Raw genomic sequence first — 24,392 nt, forward strand, 5'->3', positions numbered from 1 at the left:
TTGATTAGCCGGGCAATGAAACATGTTTCTCAAATCTATCTCCATGACCAGCTAAGGATGAGGACTTTCACAGTGGGCTGTGGAAGGCAGGCCAGGCTGCATGGGTTTGAGGTCACTGGGTCTGCGTGTGTTCTGACTCAAAAGTCGGCTGTTGGTGATGAATGTTGCATGGTCAGGAAGTCCTGCAGAGACATGAGTTAAGAGAGAAGATCACGATGTTCTGCTCAGTATGTTTGACTGGTCTGAAAGTCTGAGCTATTGGGGAAAGAATAAGAAATCACTTAGGGAAGGCATCATTTTGGAAAGCTGACAGTTCCGTACCTTTTCCTCTCTCCTCAAACGACCACACAAACTGTCACTGCCACCCTCTCAGCGGATGGTCTTGCTTCTCACCTTGCTGAGAAAAATATCAACCAGAAGAGAACTTATACATGCGCCCATTACAACTGCTGCTTCACCATGATAGTAACAAAATAAAAATAAATGGTAGGCATGATTTTAATTTGAAGCATGAATGTGTGTATAGAAAACATACAATAATTATAATAATCTTTATGTATAAGCACCTAAGGGATCTGTACCCACCCCTCCTCTTCAGTGGCGCTGCCTCGTGCAACCTCTGAAAAAGCACAGTCATTGCGAAGGTGACCCACAGACTTGTGCGTTAAAAAACTTACAACCCTATTTGCAACAACCCCGCCCCTTGACATCACCTCTTGCTAATCTCACCCTTTGCTAACTCTGCTCCAGAAACAATAGAACACTTGCTCTTCCTCCAAAGTCCAGGCTGTCCTCCCCGTCTGATATAATCATTCTTAAATTATCTGTATAGCCCATTCCCCTACAACTTTAGACTTTAAATCAAAATATTATCTTCTAGAGAAAGTAGATGAGACCCTTGCTGAATAATCCATTGAATATTACAACCCATGCCCCTTCGTTTCTCTGTCTGCCTGTGCTTTCTTTTTCCCTATAGCTCTTATCACCTTCTAATATACTGTTCGATTTACTGACTTATTTTGTGTAATCTTAGTTTCTCTTTACTATAACGTAAGTTTCCCTGATGGCAGAGATTATTTTTGGTTTTTTTTACTACTATACCCTCAACACCTGAAATGATTCCTGGTAAATCATAGGTGCATAATAAATATGTGTTGAGTAAAGGGAATTAATAAGCCAAAATGTGTGGAACATTTTGATTGTCAGTACAGTGAGACTTCTGAACACAAAAAGTTAGCAATGGCAATTGCCAAATCAACTGAAATGGCACATTTTATACAATGTGGGTGAAGGCTTTGCTTAGTTCTGTTAGTTCTCTTTAAGTAGCAAAGTAGACCTTCAGCAGGGTCAAGAATATTAAAGGAATGTGTCTCAATTGTCCAAAAATAGCTCTGCTTAGGATTGGAAAGTTCAACTCTGTAGAAGCAATGCCATTGCTGTGCTATTTCTTTTTCAAAAGAAAAAAATCCATTTGTAACACAGAGCCCTCCAGAGATTTGTCACCATTTACTAAGCTTCAGTCCAAAAAGTGTCAAGACTGACCCAGCCAATTTCCAGGGTCACATAGTCATTGCTTTTATCGCTTATGAAAACAGAAGACAATTTCAGTCCCCAAAACACAGTAGAAAAATCAATGATTCTAGGACCATTTTCAAAGTTGATAGTATGGTCCCAAATCCTTATTAAAAGGAAAAATAGATAATGAGATCTATTCTCTTTAGCATCAGTGTCACTCCCTAGAAGTTGTGCATTTAGGAGGACAAATCAACACTTCAAGTTCAACAGGGTACTGTTTAATGCATTCTCTCTTTACTCTAAGCGGGTTCATTGATGCAATCATTATTTCACGTGTTTTTTCATCCACATAAATTTATTAAACACCTATGATATGTCTATTTAATAACATTTTTATTCATTATTTCCTTTAAAATACTTATTAAATGCCAAAAATATGCTAGACACTCTGCTAAGCACTGGGGACATAAAAACATCCCAAATATATTATGGTTTCATAAGCTGTATCTCCTGAAGGATAAATGTAAGTTCACAATAACAAAGAAAATGACATCCGTCTGACTCTTTCCCCTGTGGTATTGACTCCTTCATTCATTCTGCAAGTTTCCACCCAGCCATTGGCGTGAGGTCAAGGAATGACTCCTGTGTGTCCATGAGCCAGCCCTCTGCACCCGCCTTGCTCTTCTCGAAGTCTCTGGCTCTTTCTGGTGTGATGGGTCTTCTGAAAAATATTTGCCAGTAACTGACCAAAAGATGCAGCTCCAGGGCGATGCTTTTGCTCACCTGTGGTTCTTTCCGCCACTCCATGTGACGCCTACAGATCCCTCTGCTCAATGTCAGGATGTGGTTATCTTCACAAAGAAGTGCTGCAACGCCTGCTGTCACCAAGATGTGTGGTCACCAAAATCAACCACTGGAGCACTGTTCTTTCAAGAGTACCTGCTCCTCTTCCTTGCCTTACCTACAATACAGGGTTTCACCATAGTGTGAATCTGTAACCCCAGGATCTAGGAGAGATTTTGTGATGACTATTTGTAACATCTTGGGTGCCAGAAGATTAGAGATGCTGATGGTATTTGCAGAGGATTTAATAAAAACACTATTTACAAAGAAATAGATAGGGTATAGAGAAATACCTTAGGCCTAGCCACAGTGCAGGTAAGGGAGTTATGAAATCGCAAGCTAGTAGAGGCAATGGAAAAAAGAGGTCACCAGCAACAAGATGGAGAGAATTATATATTTTGTGGGCATTGAAGGACACTTTGACCGTTGTTTTAAGCTTTGGTTAAAGGAGTCTGACAACACAAGAGGACTTTGCATGGAGAGGGCTAAGAGAATAAATATCCCACTTACTGTTTCTGCCCTCTGATCTCTTACCAGGATTCTCCATTTGTCAAATTCAACAGTAAGCAAGAAAGATAGGGAACCCATTGAAATAGTTCCTACTGTCTGGCCTCTGGGATATAGAGCAGGCTGGAAAGAGGAGACAGCTGTACTAGACAGGCCACTATTACTTCTGATTTACCCTCTGCTCTATCTCTATGGGCCTTAGGAATTGGCATGTATTTTGCTGTTATTCTAAATCTCTCCTCTGCTTCACTCTTTAGTTATTGTCCTTGGCTGAAGCTTGCAGTCCTTGTATTTGCATTTTCCAAAGTTGATAGACCTTCGTCCAAAATGATCTCTGTATTGTTTCTGAACACTTAAATAGAGCTTATGACTTCACAGGTACTATTTTAAGCATAGTAAATATTAACTCATTTATTCTTTTCATTATTTAATCCCCTAATATTATTAACCTCGTTTTATAGATGAGAATTCTGAGGCTCAGAAAAGGAAATCTCTCAAGGTTATACAATTAAGTGGCAAATCCACACAGTCTGTCCCCAGAGTTCAAGTTGTAGAATACTGTTTGGAATAATAAATATGTTGTTATGGACTTGCTGTATTCCATGTAGTGTGATGGATTCCAGTGATAATTATGTGAAAAAGAAAGAATCTGTATACACAAAGGGGTTAGGTTCTGTTGGTAGGGACATTCAAATGCAGGAGAGAAAGTGTTAATATAGAGAGATTCATGGAAGACTGTGAGGGTCCACATTTATCTGAACAAACTCAGTCTGGGATGGAAGAGCATCACCAGAGAATGTGCCCCAGAGGAAATTATTGCTGATATTTGGAGAGTGAAGTTAAGTAGTTTGGACTTTAACCTGATCACAACAAAGAACCATTGGATGAATTCATCCTGGTGAATTATAGATGAGATTATTATTTTTGAAAGAAGACTGATGATAAAAATGCAAGCATAGATTGGAATGGAAATATACCATTTCAAATTATTTGTATTTGTCAATGTATATTTAGATATATGAATATATACTTATTTGTCCCATTTTTAAGATTTTAAGTTATTATTAAATATCCAATCTTCTTTTTAAGATGAATTCCATGGGAAATATATAGGATCTAATAATGCTATCTTTTTCTAGCTTATCCTTAGCAGAGTCATATATATAAATTTTGCTCATATCAAAACCAAAACAAATTGATTCAAGATATTCATTTTTTTACAACAGCCATTAATCTGGAGTAGTTTATTCATTTCAGTATTGTATGAGATTATTATCCTTTTAATTCTAAAGTTCATACTTATTAACTATTATCTAAAAACCATAAAAGAATCATTCTTGGAAGTACTAGTACTTTATCTCTGAATCTCAGTTCCATTTGATTATTTTGGGGTGTAGAAAAAATTCAACAACAAAGCATCGTTGGGCCAAAATTTTGCTCATTCCTCACTAGAACAATCACCACAACCCTAGTAATTATCCATGCCCTACTCTTATCGAACGTTTCTTAGTAATAATGTATTATATTGAATTGCATTTACCCAATTACTAATAAAATCCCAAGGAAAATTAAAATTGCAGGCCTCTAGGTCATAATTTTTTATTTTAACTTAAATATCTATTAAGACAATGTTAAAGGATGATTTCCACTGATGTTCATGTCAGAGACTTCATTTTTTTCCCACCAGAAAAATGTCTAGAAATTAAAAATTATAATTTTTTTTTCAAACTTAAATACTGTTAGGTCAAAACTCAGTAAGAATTAAGATGAATCAATCTGACCGATTTCCAAAGTTGTCTCTAGATTTCAAACTTCATGAGGCAGGGGCCATGTCTTATAGGCAATCTACCCCAGTACTTAGCAAAGTGCTTGATAGGTAAGTCATGTACTCAATAACGAATTTTCCAAAAGTAGTTGAATTTAATTGTCTTGATGTGCATTTGGTATTTATTATTTAAATAGGCTGTAGTCTCCTACTTATTTTCTATACAAATCCACTGGCTGCTCAATACGTAAGATTTAACAGTCATAGATATAGCATGATAGTGTCCAGCTAGACAAATAGGTGTTTGCCACGTATCAGTCAGTTTCATTGGAGAAATACGGGCAATTCTTTACCAAATTCTTCATGTGTTCCCAGAATTTAAACCATCAGACATCTCAGCTGAACCTCTTAAAGATTTTATACTTCTTAGAAAGGGGTAAAGACCAGCTCTGGCAGTCAGATTTCCAAGCTAGAAACAGAAGCCACTTTTAAGTTATTTTAAATAAGGAGAATTTTCATTCAGTGATGTAAGCTCTTCTAAAAACTCTGGAAGGGCTGACGGAGCAGATTCTAGGCTGTGTTCCTGCAGGGACTCCCAGGGCCATACACAACTGGTTCCCTAGAGGAGCGACCATTTCTGAGGCTGCTACTGAAGCTCTGACAGAAACAATAAACCTCTGCTGCTGCTTTGCAAATGAGCACCAAACACTGCTGCAGAAGAGCCTCTTGTTTTCAGGTTCTTACGTGCCACCAGCAGGAGCCAGGAACTGCCAGAATTTAGCCTCTGCCTCCCTAACCCCCCTCCCCTGAAATTTGTCTTGAGTACTTCTAATTGACTGAACCTCATTTTCATTAACCGTGATAGCTGCACAGTGCAAGACCCAGTCTCTACAAAAAAACAGAAAAATTAGCCAGGTGTGGTGGCATGTGCCTATAGCCCCAGCTACTGAGGAGGTTGAAGCCGGAGGATCACTTGAGCCCAGGAGTTTGAGGTTGCTGTGAGCTATGATGATGCCACTGCACTCTAGCCCTGGTGACAGAGTGAGACCCTGTCTCAAAAAAAAAAAAAAAAAAAATGTGATAGCTGTAGAGGATTTTGAGAAATGTAGATTTTTGCTTTATAATCTCTCCAAATAAAAAAAAAGAGAGAGTGGATAGGAATTCCAATTCAGAAATATATATACATAAATTCCCATTTTTCAGCACTTTCAACTATTAACTATGGGTAGGGGAGGGATCACAGTAGAATCAACTTGGTGGAAAAGCAAAGACTATGAATTTAGAGGCCTGGGGTACAAGTCTAGCCCTGGCACTTATGAACATGAACAAGCCATATGTTTTCTCTGAGCCTCTGTTTCTATATTTTATGAACGACATCCAGTCCTCACAGGATTATTATGAGGATCACATTAGACACGAATGTAAGAACACTTCATAAATATCAGGTACTAAGAAATTGTAAGGAGATATATGACCAGTAGAAATGATCAAAGAAAAATTAAATGATATTCCATTGCTGTTAGAGCTTTAGTGCTAAAGGCATTTTATTTTATTCTAATTTTTGGAAAATGTGTACCCTTTTTTTATGTAGTTTATAAATTACTACAATATCTCATTTCCCAACCATCTGGGATTTAATGTAACTGGAGAAATTAGATCCAGTCAAACTGCCCTGTAAATATTTGTGGTGGCATGTCATATTATAATAGTGTAGACTTCCTAGATCTTCTAAGAGACATGGTTCTCAAAATAATAAAAGCCACGTTTGAATTTATTTGTTTTCTGTCATTTATGTGTATTTTTATAGAATTTCAAGTGCTTCTTATACTTAAATTGGAAAGCCTTGCAAATTTTGTAATTTTTGTGATCTTGTGTAAGTATGATGCTTAATTCGTGTTTTAGTTGACCAAGTCTCTGTGAAGTGAGTTTTAAACCCTGGACAGTAAAGAATGAAGGTTTCTAGTTCAGTAAGCCCCTTGATAACAGGAAAAGAGTTACTAGAGAATTACTTTTCACTTTGTGTTATCATTTAGGTTGAAAAAGCATAAACTCATAATTATCTAGGGTGATTTACTATTTTGATTGAGCTCTAGTTGCCAGTGTGCTATGATGGCCTTATAAATGGTATAATATCAAGCCCCCAGAAATCAATAAATATAATAAAATCTTTTTACTGCCCCTTCCTTCCTACTCACCAAATCAATAGCTTTTTACCTTCTGGTTTTTTATGAAACTTCTACAATTCATTTTACTATCTGTCAGAAGTGAATTTTTTTTTTCCTGATAAGATATAGTTGTTTGATTTTTCAATTTTTTTCACTGATTTTATTTTTCATCTCTTTGTGTCTGGGACACTTACTCATGTAGCATTCTAGGCCCCAAATTTGAAATAAAATATTATACAGTGATTGAAAATGAGGACTAACACAGTGATTAGTAAAGACTCTTCATATTTGTATGCTGTTGATTTTGTTATTTTCAAATTAAGGATGGGACAAGGCTTATAAACCTCAGTATGAATCACTTGAGAAAGAAAACAGAGGATAACAGATTTTTTTCCCCTTGTTCCTGTGAATCAGGATCACCTCTTTAGGCACCAGTCAGACAAATTCTGTTTATCAGACAGAGGAGTTCGAACCTCCTTGACCCCGGATTTCTCTCACGAAATTTCTCTCACCTCTCTACCTCACACCCACTACACCCACATATTGGCAATGTGTTGGCTGCTGGGTGATTGTTCATCCTCAAACTTTCAGAACATTCCTTAGACAGCATGGAACAAACCAGAGAGAAGTTAAGGCCTTTCCCAGTAGACGTACCCTCGTGATGTATCATGGTAACAGTTGTTGTCTGTCCCTCTCTGGTATTTTTCCAAGTACTTTTATTACTGGAATTTTCCAACATTGCCTTGTGTTGAAAATATAAGCTTTTGGGATAAGTATTTTTCTTCTACACACACCGAGAACCGAGTTTTCCCCGGTGCCTAGCAAAAGACTCCAGCTCATTTTGCAGCATTGATTTCATAATTCAGGCTTTCTACAGAGTCATTTGTTGTAATAGATGTTAGAGAACACGAGTAGTCTCGGTGAAAGGGAGGTGAATTTGGCTAAACAATGAGAGTCATTACATAAAAGGAAGACTGATGGAGACTTGCGAAATATTTAGGGTCCGTCTTCTGAGCTTAGTGTGGTGTATGACTTAGACGTTGTAGGTATGTGATCCATTTACTGCCCGCTTATTATACCAGACTGAATTCTTTTTCTATGCTGTGTACCATGTAATAGAAAATATAAATGGCAATTGTCAAGTCAACACTTTTGTGTTCTGTTTATTGATTCAATCAGCTTCATATATGACTGTGCATTGTCATTTATAACCTCAGTTGATGAGATTCAATCCTACAAGGAGTCTTTATAAAGCAGATAAGCATTTAAAGGGAGAGATATAAAGAAGCAAAAATTAGAACACCGCAGATCTATTTCATGTACCTAGCAGTATAATACCATCCTTTGACAATTTTTTTATACTCTTGTTTTAAATTTATACCTGTTTACCTCTTTAGAGTTGATAGTTTACCCAAGGTAAGCATCTCATGGTAAAGTGTAGGTTTTATAAAAAGTAAATTGAGTTGCTAAGGTTCAAAACTAAGGGGAGAGAATCTCACCCTTTACCTTTCCTTCACCCTCCGTATCCCAAACCTCACTGGATCAATAATCTAATAATAGACTACCAATAATCTAATTTAGTTACCCATCTCTACCTAATCTGTACCATATAAATAGTATTCTAATGCCTAGCCTTGATTAATTTTCTCCCCACTTATAGTTCATCTTAACATGTTGTCTCTAGAACCTTCTTAAAATCTGGAGAGATCTTGGCCCTCCATGCTCAGAGAGCTTCCTTATCTAAAGTGTTCAAATAGAATTAATTCTAAAACCTTCAGTTTAACTGTAAAAGCTCATCACTTTATGGTTCATAATTACCTTTCTGGTTTTCTTCAACACCGCAGACACATACATGCACCCACACACACACACTGTGCTCTTTCATCTTCTGTCTTCGGGCACTTGCCAAAATGACACCTTTTTAATTTCCCCTATTTCTATCTGAGGAAAGGCCAAGTTCATTTCCTATCTTCTCCCAAAACTTTCTGTATTCAAAATTCAGAATTAATCTCTCCCACACACCACATGCTCAAAGCAATCACTATATCTATTATACCATCAGAGAGCTATAAGATTGAGCTGCTGAAAGATAAAAACTCCACTTGCTAGGTTTTTTTTTCCCCTCATACTTAGCATAGAATTCAATGTGTTCTAAATAGGTGTTTGTGGAAACAATTAGAATCAATTGGCCATACTCCATCATCATGGTGTTGCTCTTGCTTTCTTTCAGGAACATGGAATACCTATCAACATGGGCTATGCTGTGGCCCCACACCACTCAGGGGTCTACCCGGTTCACATCCAGCTGTATGCAGCTTGGAAGAAGGTCTGGGGTATTCAGGTCACCAGCACCGAAGAGTATCCACATTTGAAACCTGCACGGTACAGAAAGGGCTTCATTCACAATGGCATCATGGTGAGCACATGTGGCTCTTTGTGGGATGTTTGTGGGATGAAGACAGAGTGCTTATCACCTCCAAGGATGTATCAGATCCTTGTTTTACATGACTATGAGAAATTCCCAACACACCATGGTGGTGGCCACATCCAACACATTGTCTGGCTGTAGGCTTCTTTCCTAAGCTGTCGAGTGGCTTTGGTGAGTCCAAGATGAGCTGGAACTAATGGGAATGAGTTTTGTATAGATTATCCATTGCAGTTTCAGAATTGAAATTTTACCTGGGAGTTCTATAATTCTCCTGGGGAATTTCTCAGTATATATTAGGTTGGGTGGTTTTACTGAGAGTTTTACAGGCAGAGAAAGCTTCCATGGATCCAGGAAACATCTCTTAAATTGCTACACTATCAACAAACAGAATGAAATAAACAGCATCTGAGAGTTAAATTTATCCATTCATTTTCTTTTGGCTTTCAGATACTTGACTATCTAAGGATACTGCTCTTTTTATATTTTCCTTACATATCCCACAAAGGGTATGTAAGGGTATATTTTTTCTTTTCAGATATATGAATTGAAAAAATAATTTGATATGAGAATGTTATATTATTTCCTATAAATGAGAATAAACCCAAGTAGATTTTAGATGGGAATTTATGATCATTCACTGAAATAAAAAATTATACACTTTGAGATAAAAAAGTTTATTTTTAAGTGTCCATCTCTATTTCCAGTGACTTAAATCATGATGAGAGCGATAGTTTACAAACTGTTTTCTTTCCTTTAAATATTTATACCTTACCAATCCATTATTCATATTGCTGTTAGAATTATCTACCTGTCTATCTAATCACTATTGAAAACCCAAATGCATGCATGCCTAACCAGAGCTGGTACTCAAAGTTAATCAAGCATACAACTTTACTTTACTGTAAATTGGTACCAGAAGACATAAAGAAGCCTCAGATTTAAATGAAGCCATTAACAATGCAAATAGTGATATTGATGTCCATAGAAATCTAGGTGGTATAAACATCATTACTCATATAATTTCAAATCAGAGTGAAAGGACCAAAATTTCTCTTTATTATGTTGCATGACCATTTGACATATTATGAAATAACAATATCACATGCATTCATTTACCTCAAGTTTAATATAAACTATAATGATAATTAGGCAAAGAATTTAAAAAATCATAGCTACTCTGTGCAATTAGATGCATTTTTCCATTAGGTTATAAATAGCTTATTATTCAAAATAAGGTTTTGGACTAAAATTACTTAATTGCTTTCTCTGTTAAACATTCAGATTTACAAAAGAAATAACCACAAAATATGCCAGAATCAGTCATTAGATAATTGACTGCTACTGTGATAACATTTAAATTCAGAGTGTAGTAAAAACACAACCAATGTGAAAGGGGTGATGAACACTGATGGTGTTGAATCCCAAAACCTCTGCCCAACACAAGATGGGATTTCAGAAGGCCAGAGAGAAATGATCTGATCGCATGAAAAATATCCTCGAAGAATCTGCATTCTTGAATAAAACTAATCTTAAGAAGGCCTTATTTATTTATTAATTTTTGCTAATCCTTTAATATAACTCAGGTGTTGGGTTGGATTTACAGAACTCAGTGAAAATTCTTTAACCTACATGTCCTATAGCTTTGATTTGGCATCTTCCTCAGTGAAAATTCTTTAACCTACATGTCCTATAGCTTTGATTTGGCATCTTCCTTAATATTTATATAATTAGACCAGCATTAGCGATTTCAGTAAGATTTTTGACCTTAACAACCAAGGAACTCCAGTAGGAAATGATCATTTGCACACTCTGAAGTCATGAGACAGTGGTGAAGTTATTAATGAAATCATGTCAATGTGCTGTTTTCCCCCCTTTTCCTTAGGTCCTCCCTCGACAGACCTGTGGGTTATTCACCCACACTATTTTCTACAAAGAGTACCCTGGAGGACCCCAAGAATTGGACAAAAGTATCAGAGGAGGTGAACTTTTCCTCACAATCCTTCTGAACCCAGTATGTATTCTATTTATGCATCCAATAACAGTATTTTCCAATGTGTTTCTTTAAAAAAAAAACTTAATCATCTTTATTTTCTTTATTTATAGCACATCTTTACTGCAAGTATATTTAAATCTACATTTCAAATCTTTTCCTTGATAAAATTTGATTTTGGGGGAACTGATTTTTTTGTAGGTCTGTTTAGAAAGTTGTGGTTTTTACTTTGCAATGAGGCTGACGAAAGTTCATTTCTAGCAGTAAAAGGTGATGTATGTCTTCCATTGTTATTTTCTTCAAGTTAGTTCTTTTCTTTCCCTCTGCTTTATTAAGATATAATTGACAAATAAAAACTGTATTATTTATGGTATAAACTTGATGTTTTGTTATATGTATACATTATGAAATAATTAAGTGAATTAACATGTTTATCACCTCACATTCTTATCATTGTTTGTGATAAGAACATTTAAAATCTACTCTCTTAGCAATTTTCAAGTATACAGCACCATATTATTAACTATAGTTACCATACTGTGCAATACACCTCCACGCATATCATACATCCAACTAAAACTTTGTGCCCTGTGACCAATTTCTCCCCCAGTCCCTGGTAACTACCATTCTACTCTCTGCTCCATGAGTTCAGCTCCATGAGTTTAGATTCCATATATAAGTAAGGTCATGAAGATTGGTCTTTTTGTGCCTGGCTTGTTTCACTTGGCATAATGTCCTCCAGGTTCATCTATGTTGTCACAAATGAAAAAAGTTCCTCCTTTTTAAAGGCTGAGTACTATTCCACCGAGTATATATACCACATTTTCTTGACCCATTTATTTGGTAGTGGGCACTTAAGCTATGTATCTTGACTGTTTTGAAAATGCTGCAATGAGCGTGAGAGTACAAATATCTCTTGGACTTCTTTAGCTATATACCCAGTAAAGGGATTGCTGGGTCATAGAGTAGTTCTATTTTTAATTTTTTGAGAAACCTCCATAATGTTTTCTATAATGGCTATAGTAATCTACATTCCTACAAATACCTGTTATCTTTGTCTTTTTTATGATGGTCATTTATACAGGTGTGAGGTAATATCTCATTGTGATTTTAATTTCCATTTTCCTGATGATTAGTGATGCTAGTATTTTTTTCATATACTGTTGCTCACTTGTATGTATGTCTTGGTTTGAGAAACGTCTTTTCAGGTCCTTTGCCCATTTTTTAATCGGGAAATTTTTTTTTTTACTATTGAGTTGTTTGAATTCCTTATATATATATAGCCCTTTGCAAAGGTATGGTTTGCAAATGTTGCAAATGTTTTTTCCAATTCCATAGGTTGTCTCCTCACTTTTTTGATTGTTTTCTTTTCTATGTAGAAGCTTTTTAGCTTGATGAAATCCCATTTGTCTAATTTTGGCTTTTGTTGCCTGTGTTTTTAGGTTTATGTACAAGAAACTCAATGCCCAAACCATTATCAAAAATTGTTTCACCTGTGTTTCCTTTTAGTAGTTTTGTAGTTTCAGGTCTTACATTTAAGCCTTTAATTCATCCTGATTTGATTTTTTAAATATGACTTGAAGTGAAGCTCCAATTTTATTCTTCTTCATTATGTATATCTAGTTGCCAACACATGTGTATTGAAAAGGCTGTCTTTTCCTCATTTTGTGTCTGTGCAACCTTTGTCAAAGATCAATTGACTGAAAATGTACAGATTTAACTCTGGGACATCTATTCTGTTTCATTGGTCTATATGTTACTTTTTATGCCAGTACCATGCTATTTTGATTAGTATAACTTTGTAATATAGTTTGATGTCAGGTAGTGTGATGTCTCCAGCTTCGTTCTTGTTGTCCAAGATTCCTTGGACTATTGTGGGTCTTTTGTGTTTCCATACAGATTTTAAGATTGATTTTTATATTTCCATGAAAAAGTTCATTGAAATTTTGATAGGGATTGCATTGAATTTGTAGATCACTTTGAGTAATATGGATGTTTCAGCAATATCAATTATTCCAATCCATAAACACAGAATATCTTTTCATTTATTTGTGTCTTCTTCAAGTTCGCACATCAATGTTTTATACTTTTCAGTGTACACGTCTTTTAACTCCTCGGTTAAATTTATTCCTGGGTATTTTTTATGCCATTGTAAACGGTATTGTTTTCTTGATTTCTGTTTCAGATAGATTGTTGTTAGTATAGAGTAACACTACTGATTTTTGTATGTTGATTTTAGATCCTGCAACTTTACTGTATTTGTTTATTCTGTCAATTTTTTCATGGAATCGTTAGAGTTCTCTAGATCATGTCATCTGCATACAAGGACAAATAAACTTATTCCCTTCGAAATTTGGATGCCTTTTATTTCTTTTTCTTGCCTAATTGCTCTGGCTAAAACTTTTAGTATCATATAGAATAGAAGTGGTGAGGGTGGGCATCATTGTCTTGCTCCTGGTCTTAGAGGAAAAGATTCCCACTTTATATCACTGAGTATGATATTAGGTGTGGGGTTGTCATATGAACTTTGTTGTGTTGAGGTACATTTCTATTATACCTAATTTGTTGAGTTGTTGTCATAAAAAGATATTGAATTTTGTGAAATGCTGTTTTTGCATCTATTGAGATGAGCATAGTATCATTTATTCATTCTGTTAGTGCAGTGTATCACATTTATTAATTTGCATATGTTGAACCATTCTTACAATCCCAGGGATAAATCCCACTTAATATCAATGTATGATCCCTCTCATTTGCTGTTAAATTCAGTTTGCTAGTATTTTTGTTGAGTATTTTTGCATGTTCCTCAAAGATATTGGCCTATAATTTTTTTTTTCTTATAGGGCCTTTATCTGGCTTTGGTATCAGGGTAATGCCACATGATCTTGGAAGTTTTCTCTCATCTTTAATTTTTTAGAAGAGTTTGAGGAGAATTAGTGTTAATTCTTTATTTACTGTTTGGTAAAATTCACCAGTGAAGCTTTTCTTTGTTGCAAGACATTTTTCTACTTATTCAATCTCCTTACTCATTATTGGTCTGTTCAGATTTTCTATTTCCTCATGGTTCAGTCTTAGTAGGGTATATGTTTCCAGGAATTTTTCCATTTTCTCTAGGTTAGTCATTCTGTTGGAGTATAATTGTTTATGTAGTCTCTTATGATCCTTTATACTTCTGTGGTATCAATTGTAATGTTTCCTCATTCATTTCTTACTTTGACTTCTTGGTCTAGCTATAGGCTTGTTAATTTTCTCTATCTTTTCATAAGCCAACTTAGTTTAATTGATCTTTTCAATTGTTTTTCTAATCTCTATTTCATTTCTTTCTGCTATACTCTTTATTTTTTTCTCTCTTCTGCAGACCTTGGGCTTGACTAATTCTTTTTTTTCTATTTCCTTGAGTTGTAAAGTTAGGTTATTTATTTGAGATCTTTCTTTTTTCTTAATGTAGGCATTATTGCTATATACTTCCCTCTTAGAACTGCTTCACAACCCCTTCACATGATTAGTTGGAAAATTCTAGCCCTACTAGAGAGAAATTAGACTACATATCCAAATTATTCAATTCCCTTATGAGAATCAGTCAAGAAAAAACACAGATTTGTTAAGAAGTATGTGTTGAATATAACAATTAAATGTAATATAACATCTCAATGTTGGTTTCCATTCTTGAATTGTGATTAAGACATAATAATATGTGGTTCTGCAGCCAAAAGTTAAAATGCATAATTTCATCAGCAATGCATATTTTCACCATAAGCTGTGTTTGCTTCTGGATCAATACAATAGTAGGCACACCTACTTCAGTCTTTAAAAATGATCAAAATGTAAAGCTGCACTGAAAATATGTAGCTACGTATTAGCTTTGTACACTTGGATGATGGGAGGCCTATTTTTAAATCTCCACTAATTTTATTTGGAATCAAAGATAGAGAATTTGGCCCTTTTTAAAAATTGTGTCTTTTTCTCTTTCAAAGTTTGTGATTTTAGTTCCTGTTATAAATGTATGCATAAAGGTTATAACAGTATGGGAATACATTATCATTAGATAATGTTGGGATTATTTCAGCTTTCTGATTTTTCTCCCATAATGATTCCATTTCTGAAATTTTAGCGAAGCATATCTTCATTTAAGTTCCAGTGCACACAGAAAATATGAAATAGTGTGTCTATTCTATGTCAACCTTGTTTAATGTAAGAGATTTTCATACTTTAGAAAAGAGATGTATGCTTTAAATAAAACTATAGTTAAATTGTCTGCAGTGAAGCTCCAGGTATGTTTTAAATGAATTATGTTAGATAATTTATATGTACTACTTTAAATTCCTAAAGAAATTAAATAAAACCTATATTATATGAAGATGAAAACTTGTAAATTGGATTGGAGAGCAGGGAAGTGAGGGCAAAATGTGCTTTATCAGAGTATGAGTAATTTAAAAATCTTCCCCTTAAACTGCATGGTTATTAAAAATCAAAATGAACCAACAAAATCTGTTGGGCACTAACTTGGCACTAAACTTGGAAATAGGAGCTTAGATGCTCTAGGACTTTTAGCAAGAAATTTCATTTTTCAGAGGTGTTTGGGCTGTGTCATGATATATTGAGTTCCTTGTCATTGAAGCTGTCCCAACACAAATTTTGTAGGAATGTGCCTTCTAATATCTCACCTGACACTACGAATCTGTGATTTCTATCTTGTCATGCAATTAGACATTGGATACATCTCTCATTGTAAAACATAAAAATATATAAAACAAGTTAAATTTTAAACATTACCAACCAGCATTGTAAAGTTGTATCTACTCTATAAGTGTAAGATCAGAGGAAAAGAGGAAAGGGTAACTTGCCATCAACACATAACAGAATAATAGGATAAGGTAAAATGGAAAGCTTTCTAGTGGTAGATACATGGAGGGAAGTAGAAAAGGAGACATAACCTTCCCATCGCTGGGAGACTGAAATATTACTTCCAGGTTTAGCAGAACAATTTTGAATTTTGATTGGTAGTTTCTGAGTTCATTTGTATGTAAGCATCCTGTGAGGCCAATAAAAGCTGGAAAAGTATATGAAGGTATGTCCTGGAATCTCCCCCTCAAGAGTACTTTAAAATAGAATCAACAACTATATAGTTCTTTCTTACTGCCTTGGGAATTCATCTGCCTAAAAGAAGGCGACTGGATTAAATAACCTTGAAAAGTTCCACATTTTTTGTTTCTCATTTATAACCTCTAGAGCTTGTGCTCTGCAATCTCAGAGGCACATGCCAAACTGGGACCCAGGCTCTCTCCTTGTCCCGCTTTCCGTTTAAGGATTCACATTATTTGGGCTTGTCCCTCCCCACAGAGTAGACCTGTGTCTTTTCTGTGCTCCAAAGTCTCTAATTTTTTTAGTGCATTTTCAACAGTTTTTAAAATTTGAATTTTGACTCGAGCTGGCATTCAGAGATGTATCCTGTTTGTTTTCGTATTTTTTTCTCGTTTCAAAATATGTCATTATTTTCTAATCTATCATGAAACAGAAAATGCAAATTGGAATATATTTTTACATCTTGACTTACATATGAACTCCTGTTACTATTGTGTATTAGATCTTTTAATTCAGCAAATGTCAAGAAATAGGATTTCTGGATTTCCTTGGATACCCACTTGTTTTGCCCAAATGAGTCTAGCAACTGAAAATTAAGTGATATGAGGGCTATTTGAATAGCATTTCAAAAGTGTCTAGGCATTTGTCCACTTAACATTCAGATAACTCCTTCTTATTTATTTTTTTAGATTCTTATCATGACTTCATCACATATTGATGTTCCTCACTGTTCCTCACTTGTCAAATACTAACATGTATTTCCCTGGTGCCGAATCCTTCCTGTATTTTCAATATAATCTTTGTTCAGACAGGAAGAAATATAATTTAATCATGTATGTGAAACAGCTTACACCAGGTAGCCCGCCATCATTCAAGTTGAGACAACACCCTATAAAATACGCAGCAACTGACAATAGTAAAAAAAAAGTCAGGGGTCTGATCAGATGGTGTCACCAGTAATATAAAAGCTTGAAATGAATATGTCCTACTGGATTTAATTTTTTTCCTTACTCATTTTAATTTTACACTACACAAAGAGCAATATGAATATAGAATTTTCTGTGTTTTCTTAATAGATAAGTTTAAAGAGACTCAAACTCTATAATGCTCTAAAATGTCAGTACTGGAGCCAGAAAATATCCTACATGTTCCAAAGTTATGAGCAGTGCCTAGACTCACTAACCCTGGGGTGTTCTATTGGCCACTTGCAAATTCAAGTGAACAAAAAATATGTGCCTGAAAGAGTGGCATACTTGAAATTGACAGTAGATTATAATGGAGCTGCAATGACAAACTTCTCCATGTGCTGTCTGCTGAACTTTCATATACCTAGGCTGGTTAATGAGCTTTCCTTCCTCGTGTATATCAATCTCTGAGCTCATGGAATCTAATAGAAGCTGCACTACACTATGGATTAGTGCTGGCTCTTTAGACAGATTAGAGAAAAGGCGGCTGTAAGGCACAGGAAAACATCAACAAAAAATAACCTGAACCAAACTTTGAGCTCTTTTTAATGCTGAAATAATATAGAACCAGATATAAAAGGTAAATCACAGAAATCTATTTTATACCCAGTGCAACAAAATAAAATGCAAGCAATATCCCAAGCCTGTAGCAGATGATAAATTAGTAGTGACTACTGATATCAAGGTATTCAAGTATTCTTAGACGATTTTGACTTGGATTTCCTATAAACATTGTGCTTTTAAGAAAATTACAGCAATTAGCTAATATTTCATGTAGAACAAAGCAATTATATAGTCTGTTATAATATACTTCTTTATAAAATAATGTATTAATATTTCTCACTCAGACTCATAGGAGATTTTCTTACATGTGTTTCTTACATGTGTTTCAAAAAATCACATGAGTAATTTTTTCTTTTATTTTTATTGATGCATAATAGAAGTATATTCCAATGTTCATATGTTGATTTATTACATTTCTATAATTTGTAAAGATCAAATCAGTGCAATTGGGATATCCATCACCTTAATTATTCGTCTTTTCTTTATGTTAGAAACATTTGAATTATTCTCTTCTAGCTATTTTAAAATATACAATAGACTATTGTAAGCTATAGCCACCCTACTGATCTATCAAACACTTGGTCTTATTTCTTCTATCAAATTATATATTTATATCCATTAATCAACCTCTCTTCACTCCACTCTCTCCCCTACTACCCTTCCAGGCTTCAGAAGTATTTATTTTTTATAGAAATTAACTTCTAACTTTTCTACTATAGTGAAATCTCCTTCCTCTCTAGATAGGGACTTTGAAGCAATTAATGTTATTGGGAGCTCTGGGGCTCAGAGCCTGGGAGGACAGACACCAACTGTGAGAGGAATGGACCCCTGTAGAGTATATAGATTGTGGAAAATTCTATTTCCACTCAGTGAAAGACCTACAGTCACCTCTTTTATTCCTTTATCTGCTTTTTTTTCTTTCCTTAAAGATTTGCAGGTCTAACCTTTACAAAAGGACATGAATCACCACTTCTGCAGTGATTCACACTCACAGCAGGGATTTTGTAAAACCTGGAGTCAGCTAAGATGCATGGCCTCCCAATGTATGATATTATTCTTTGTGTTCAGACTGAAAATCAGGATCAGAGTTAGTATAAGGCTGTAGAGAATGTGGGGAAATTTTTTTTCCTAGTTTTTTAGTAGTGCATGTTTTGTTCAGGTTCCACAATAGGGTTTACTTAAAAATTAGTAGTTCAGAATACAAAGTGTGCCATAGCAAAAATACAGAATAGTTTTGCCTCCTAAACCTGAACTCTGTCTTCTCATGAAATAAGAGAGAGATTGCTATTATTGTCTAGACATACATCTTTCTAATGCAATAGTTGCTACAGGTCCTGATGGAATACAATTTGCATTCCTATGTATTTCCAGACCATGAACAAATCCATAAGATTACATTGTTGGTTTTTTTTTTTTTTCTATTTTGTTTCCATAGAAAAATAAGTGAAAGCAGCAATATTGTATTGGGAAGTCTTTTTCATCTAGTGTAACTGGATAATTTAGTTTTCCCAAAGCATGGAATGAAAGGTAGTAGAATAGCTCTTTAACATAAATAAATTTTCAACAGCAAAAAACACCACTTCCTATTTATGTGGATGTAGTCAATAGATAAAACCTTTTTCTTCCTATTTTTGGGCCTGTAACACGTAAGTATTAAGTGCATAATGCTCTTGACATTTAGGGATAGTTTACAAGCATAATCAGTGAATTCATAATAATAAAAAAATGCAAGGAAAACCTCCCTGTATCAGTGTTTATATGACCAATGGATTGGTAGGAAGTAGGATGGGTGGCTTAGTCCACAAAATTAAATGTATGCTTTGTTTATGAGTTTTCACTGTACTATAGAATTCAAAATTCTTGACCTTAATAAGTCTTCTCCAAATTTTCTAACACCTAAATATTTCAATATGTCTTGTTTCTATTTTTTTTATTGAACATATCTTGTTTCTTTTCCTTAATATTTACTTAAAAGTTGTTTAAATTGTCATAAATAAGAAAGACTATTTTGGATCAATTTATCTTATTTCACTTTGTTTATTCCTACTTCATTTTCCTCTAGTCCTCAAAGATAGTAAAAATAAAAATAAGAACTCTTTTCCAAAATATGTTGATATTTTCATATTTGGGGAAACCAAATACTTCTGTCTTAGTTTTTCCATTAATGGCTTATATGCAGATATGATATGGAATATTTGTGTGCATACTAAATGTCAATAATTGTTATCCAGAGTACAGAAGGCCTTAGTATGGACAGCTTCTTAAGCTGACAGTACTTTTCTCTCACCTTAACCTCAATATTTGTCCATAATATTTCACTTCTGCTCTCTCTTTGTTGCCTGATCACAGGTTAGAGTCAGATGTCACGGCTGCGTACACACATGCAATCACGTGCACAGTGTAGCTCACAGTGGAATGTTTATGTTCATTGCGTTTTTTCTCACTCACACTCTGTGTGTCCCGGGCATACAGTGTGGCCTCCCTGGGTTGAATACTTATGCCATCACGACTGAATGTGTCCACCACAGGCTCTTTCCATGCATTGTCCTGCTGTGTCATGGCAGAAGGAAAGGAGAAAACAGAAAGGAGAGGGGAGAGGACCAGGGGAGAGGAAGAGAGATAAGGAAGGAAGGGAAAGGAGGACTGGGAGGGAAGGGGAAACAGGGACAGGGAATGGAAGGAAGGGGAATAAAAGGAAATGGAAGTAGAAAAAAGAAAACAGGAAGTTGTTCTTTCCTCATTCATTACATCGGACAGACAGCAGGAATGTCGCTGCGTAATGCAATAACCCAAACTCAGAAAGTCTTGGTTTATTTGGTTTTTCCTAGTTTACTGGATACAGAAAATTAAGACATATCATTTCCATATGCTTCAGAATTTCTCTGTCTGTAAAATGGGGGAAATAATCTTCGTTCTCTTACTGTTTTACAGAGACAGTCTAAGATGTGCTAAAAATCAAGTGTTCTGAGCTAGGGTAGAAGCCCACGAGCTCTGGGTTTATTTACAGTTTGAATGTTGCCTGGTTGTGTGTCCCTGCTCAAACACATAAATCGTGATAAAGACATCCTCTATTACAAAGGTTTTTAGTTCATTATATGCTTTGCTTCTGAAAATGTTCTTGGCAGTGTCAGTTTATGGTGCTTTCTGAGCTATCTTTAAGTAATAAAATTTCTGTCATTATTTTTTATTCCAGTGAAACAAATTGAGTCATCAAATGCAATGCTTGCTTGCCTGGGCATGGCTATCTTTTTTCTTTGATTTTTGTCATCTACCAAAGTACCTCGGATGTTTTTGGCAAACATTTCTGTCTGGATTATTAGTGTTGCTGGTTTTAAGGTCTTTTAATTTTTGTATTAATAGAGAAGCTTTTGGTAAACACTAAATCTATCTTTGTTTATAGTCAACACTGACTGTTTTGGGGGCTTTGCTCCAGTGAAGAATAAATAGAATTCTAGCAAACTCCATGTTCGGTACATACAAATTAAAGATATGAAAAATGAAGGCCTTACCGGTTATATTTACAGATAATTTAAATGACTGAGTTGGATTTAATAGAAATAAGCAAACTCAACCACACAAACCAAATAGAAAGCTCTAGGCTGGGTTTCATCACCTATTGTTAGGAGAAAGAATACTCTTCATGTCTGCAGTCATTGATCCTATAGATCTGTCTCCATTGAACTTCACACCCAACAGAACAGTCAGTGTTCAATTACTTCTCTGTGAGAACATTAACTAAAACCAGAGAAGCAGCTAAGAGGTTTAGAAGTAAAGAAAAGGTCGTGTTCTTGTAAATGGAAAGTTCATGATGACAGCCAGCCTCTTCTAGCACTGTATGAAAATTGCTAGTTTAAACAATGTAAAAGATAAGATTCTAAGCGTGAAGTGTTTCCTTGATTTATGGCTGTCACTTTTAACACAATTTAAGGTATTCAATAATACCATTCAAAGTATAAAATGTAAGTAACGGAATCTTGCTCTTTTTTGAAGCTGTTATTATACCCACTTAAACTCTCTTTCACACACAGGTACACATTTAAATCAAATGTGAATAAAAGATGTGACTTGAAAATTGCCATCCTCCTGCAATTTCTTTGCAGAAGTCCATTCTGCAGTTCACTTAAACAACTTGCTTGAGCAATCAAATCTATAGAGACAGAGCTTTCCACTTGGGTTGAGATGTTATGCTCATAAACACAAAGAATTTAGGAATTATGTGCTATTTAGAAAACCAAAGGAAGAACTTAAACACATCATATTGTCCCAAATTTGAAGCAGCATTTACCCTATCTTTTGCTGAATGCGAAAATATATCTATATATACAAAATAGTTTATAATGACTTTTGCATTTTTTAATTTTGAAAAAGAAGCCCAACCATAAGCGAGCACTGAGACAGTATCTTACTGTGTGAAGAGTTATTGGCTCAATTATTATGGTTTTGGTAATAACTTTCAAGAAAGCAGGTAACCTCCCAGTAATATCAGGAGACATTCCTTTTCCAAGTTTGTGCCTATAGTAGATCCTATTATATATCTGTTGACTGAATAAATCCATCAGTGAGTACTGTCAGCTCTCTTTGCAAAATGTAGCCCAGTCAGTGCTTTTCTCTCCATCTGTGCAGCAACTCTCCCAGACCATGCTTGCATTATGCTTCCCCCAGAAAAATTCATTTTCCCTAAAGCAGTCAAAATAATATCATTAAATGCAAGATATAGCATGCCATGGCCATTCTTCAAGTTCTCCAATGGCTTCTCATTTAATCTTAGAATTAAATTCAAACTCTGGACAGTGGTCTGGCCCTCTGCTGTACTTTCTGCATTTATCAAGTTCTACCTTGACCTTCACTTAGTGCACTCTGACCACACCATCCTTTTTTCCATAGGGTCCTTCAAATGTGCAGAAGTTGTTTGTTCCTTGGGGCTTTTGTACTGTGTCACTTTGCTTGCAATGAGCTGCTTCCATGCATTTGCAAGCCTATGTTTCCTTTGCTTTTCCAGTCTCAGGTTCTCAGGTCAAAAGTCATTTTGACCTTTCTGCAGTCGCTGTTTATCATTTACCTGTCTTATTTTGCATAGCATTTACTACTCTCCAAAACTATTAACGTGTTCACATCTGTCTCCTTTCCCCAGTTTCATTCACCACCCTGATATCATCAGTGATCCACTCCGTGTTAGCTCCATGAGCTTAGCAACATTTCTGTTAGGGTGAGGAGTCCAGGGAAGATACTAACAACTCAGAAATTGATCAGATTGTTGACCAATGGTATATGCCAGGAGAACTATCCTTGTCAACATTAGAAGTGATCTTTAGCCAGGAATTTAAAATTTTAATGTGCAAATGAGATCAATTCTGTATTGATAATTGTTTGTACAAATTTGACTGAAATTAATATTTTATTTGACCTTTTCAAGTTAGTTATATTAATGTCTGCCTAAAATTAGAAAAAGAGAGATACTTCACAATTAATTCCTAAGAAACAGATATCTAAATCTGGAATATGAGGGTAAAATCTGCAAAACTCCAATGGTATCCGAGCTATCTTTAATGCCCATTCAAATACTGACACCCATTATTTTTAATGCAATAAATGTCTCTTTCTTCTGATTATTTATAAATAGTATTTATAGTTTACTATATTTAATCTTCCAAATGCTTTATATGTATTAACTCATTCAAGCCTCCAAACAACCATATAAAGTTGATGCTCTTATTATTTTCTTTTCTGAAAGAGGAGACACTCCAGAGAAGTTAATTAATTAATCCAGTATTATGCAGGCAGAAAATAGCAGAGCTACAATTTAAACTCAAGAAGTCAACTTTCAAAGTCCCTACTCTTTCATCAGTACCTTATACTGTCTGTCTGTCTAAGGCAGACTGCTGTCAAAATAGTACCGTAACTTGGGGAAATCTTCCTTGTTAAGGGAGAGTGATTTTAGAAGCAGTAATTGGACTCTTATCAACTTCCAAAGTTGGGCACATTGATGTCACTGCAGAAGTATACAGTTGGCTCTCTGCATCTGTGGGTGCCACATTCATGCAGTCAACTAACCAGAGGTCAAATATATTCAGGAAAGGGAAAGCATCTGTACTAAACAGGTACAGATGTTTTTCCTTTGTCGTTATTCCATAAACAATACAGTATAACAATTGTTTACATTGTATTAATATTATAAGTAATCTAGAGATGATTTAAAGTATATGGGAGGATGCACATACATTATATGCAAATACCACACCATTTTATATCAGGGACTTGAGCATGCATGGATTTTGGTATGTGCAGGGAGTCCCAGAGCAAATTCCCCGTGGACACTGAGGGACAACTGTGTATACCTTTTAGAATTCCATTCTTACTTCAAAACTACAGGCTCCTTGATTCATTCCATAAATATATATTAAATATATACAGTGTGACAGAGAAATTAAAAACAACAATTAAGGGTGTAGTCCTCACGAACTGAGAGAGAAATAAACACACAACAGAAAATTTGGATAGGATTTGCTGAGTGTTGTCAAAAAGGAGGCATAAAACTACAAAAAAGGGGGCGGATTTCCACTGCCTGGAA

The 24,392-nt window shown here is 35.2% G+C and overlaps 1 protein-coding gene across 1 annotated transcript in view; it reads left to right on the top strand.

Moving 5' to 3' along the window:
* NDST4 (N-deacetylase and N-sulfotransferase 4) overlaps window positions 1-24,392 on the top strand; it is a 224,440-nt gene that overhangs the window by 130,591 nt on the left and 69,457 nt on the right. Inside the window, exons 5-6 of the mRNA XM_075998102.1 lie at window positions 9,026-9,211; window positions 11,106-11,234. Coding sequence (XP_075854217.1) covers window positions 9,026-9,211; window positions 11,106-11,234 — 315 coding nt within the window. The remainder of the gene's footprint in view (window positions 1-9,025; window positions 9,212-11,105; window positions 11,235-24,392) is intronic.

Source organism: Microcebus murinus, chromosome 27, assembly GCF_040939455.1.
Source record: "Microcebus murinus isolate Inina chromosome 27, M.murinus_Inina_mat1.0, whole genome shotgun sequence".
Lineage (NCBI taxonomy): Eukaryota > Metazoa > Chordata > Mammalia > Primates > Cheirogaleidae > Microcebus > Microcebus murinus.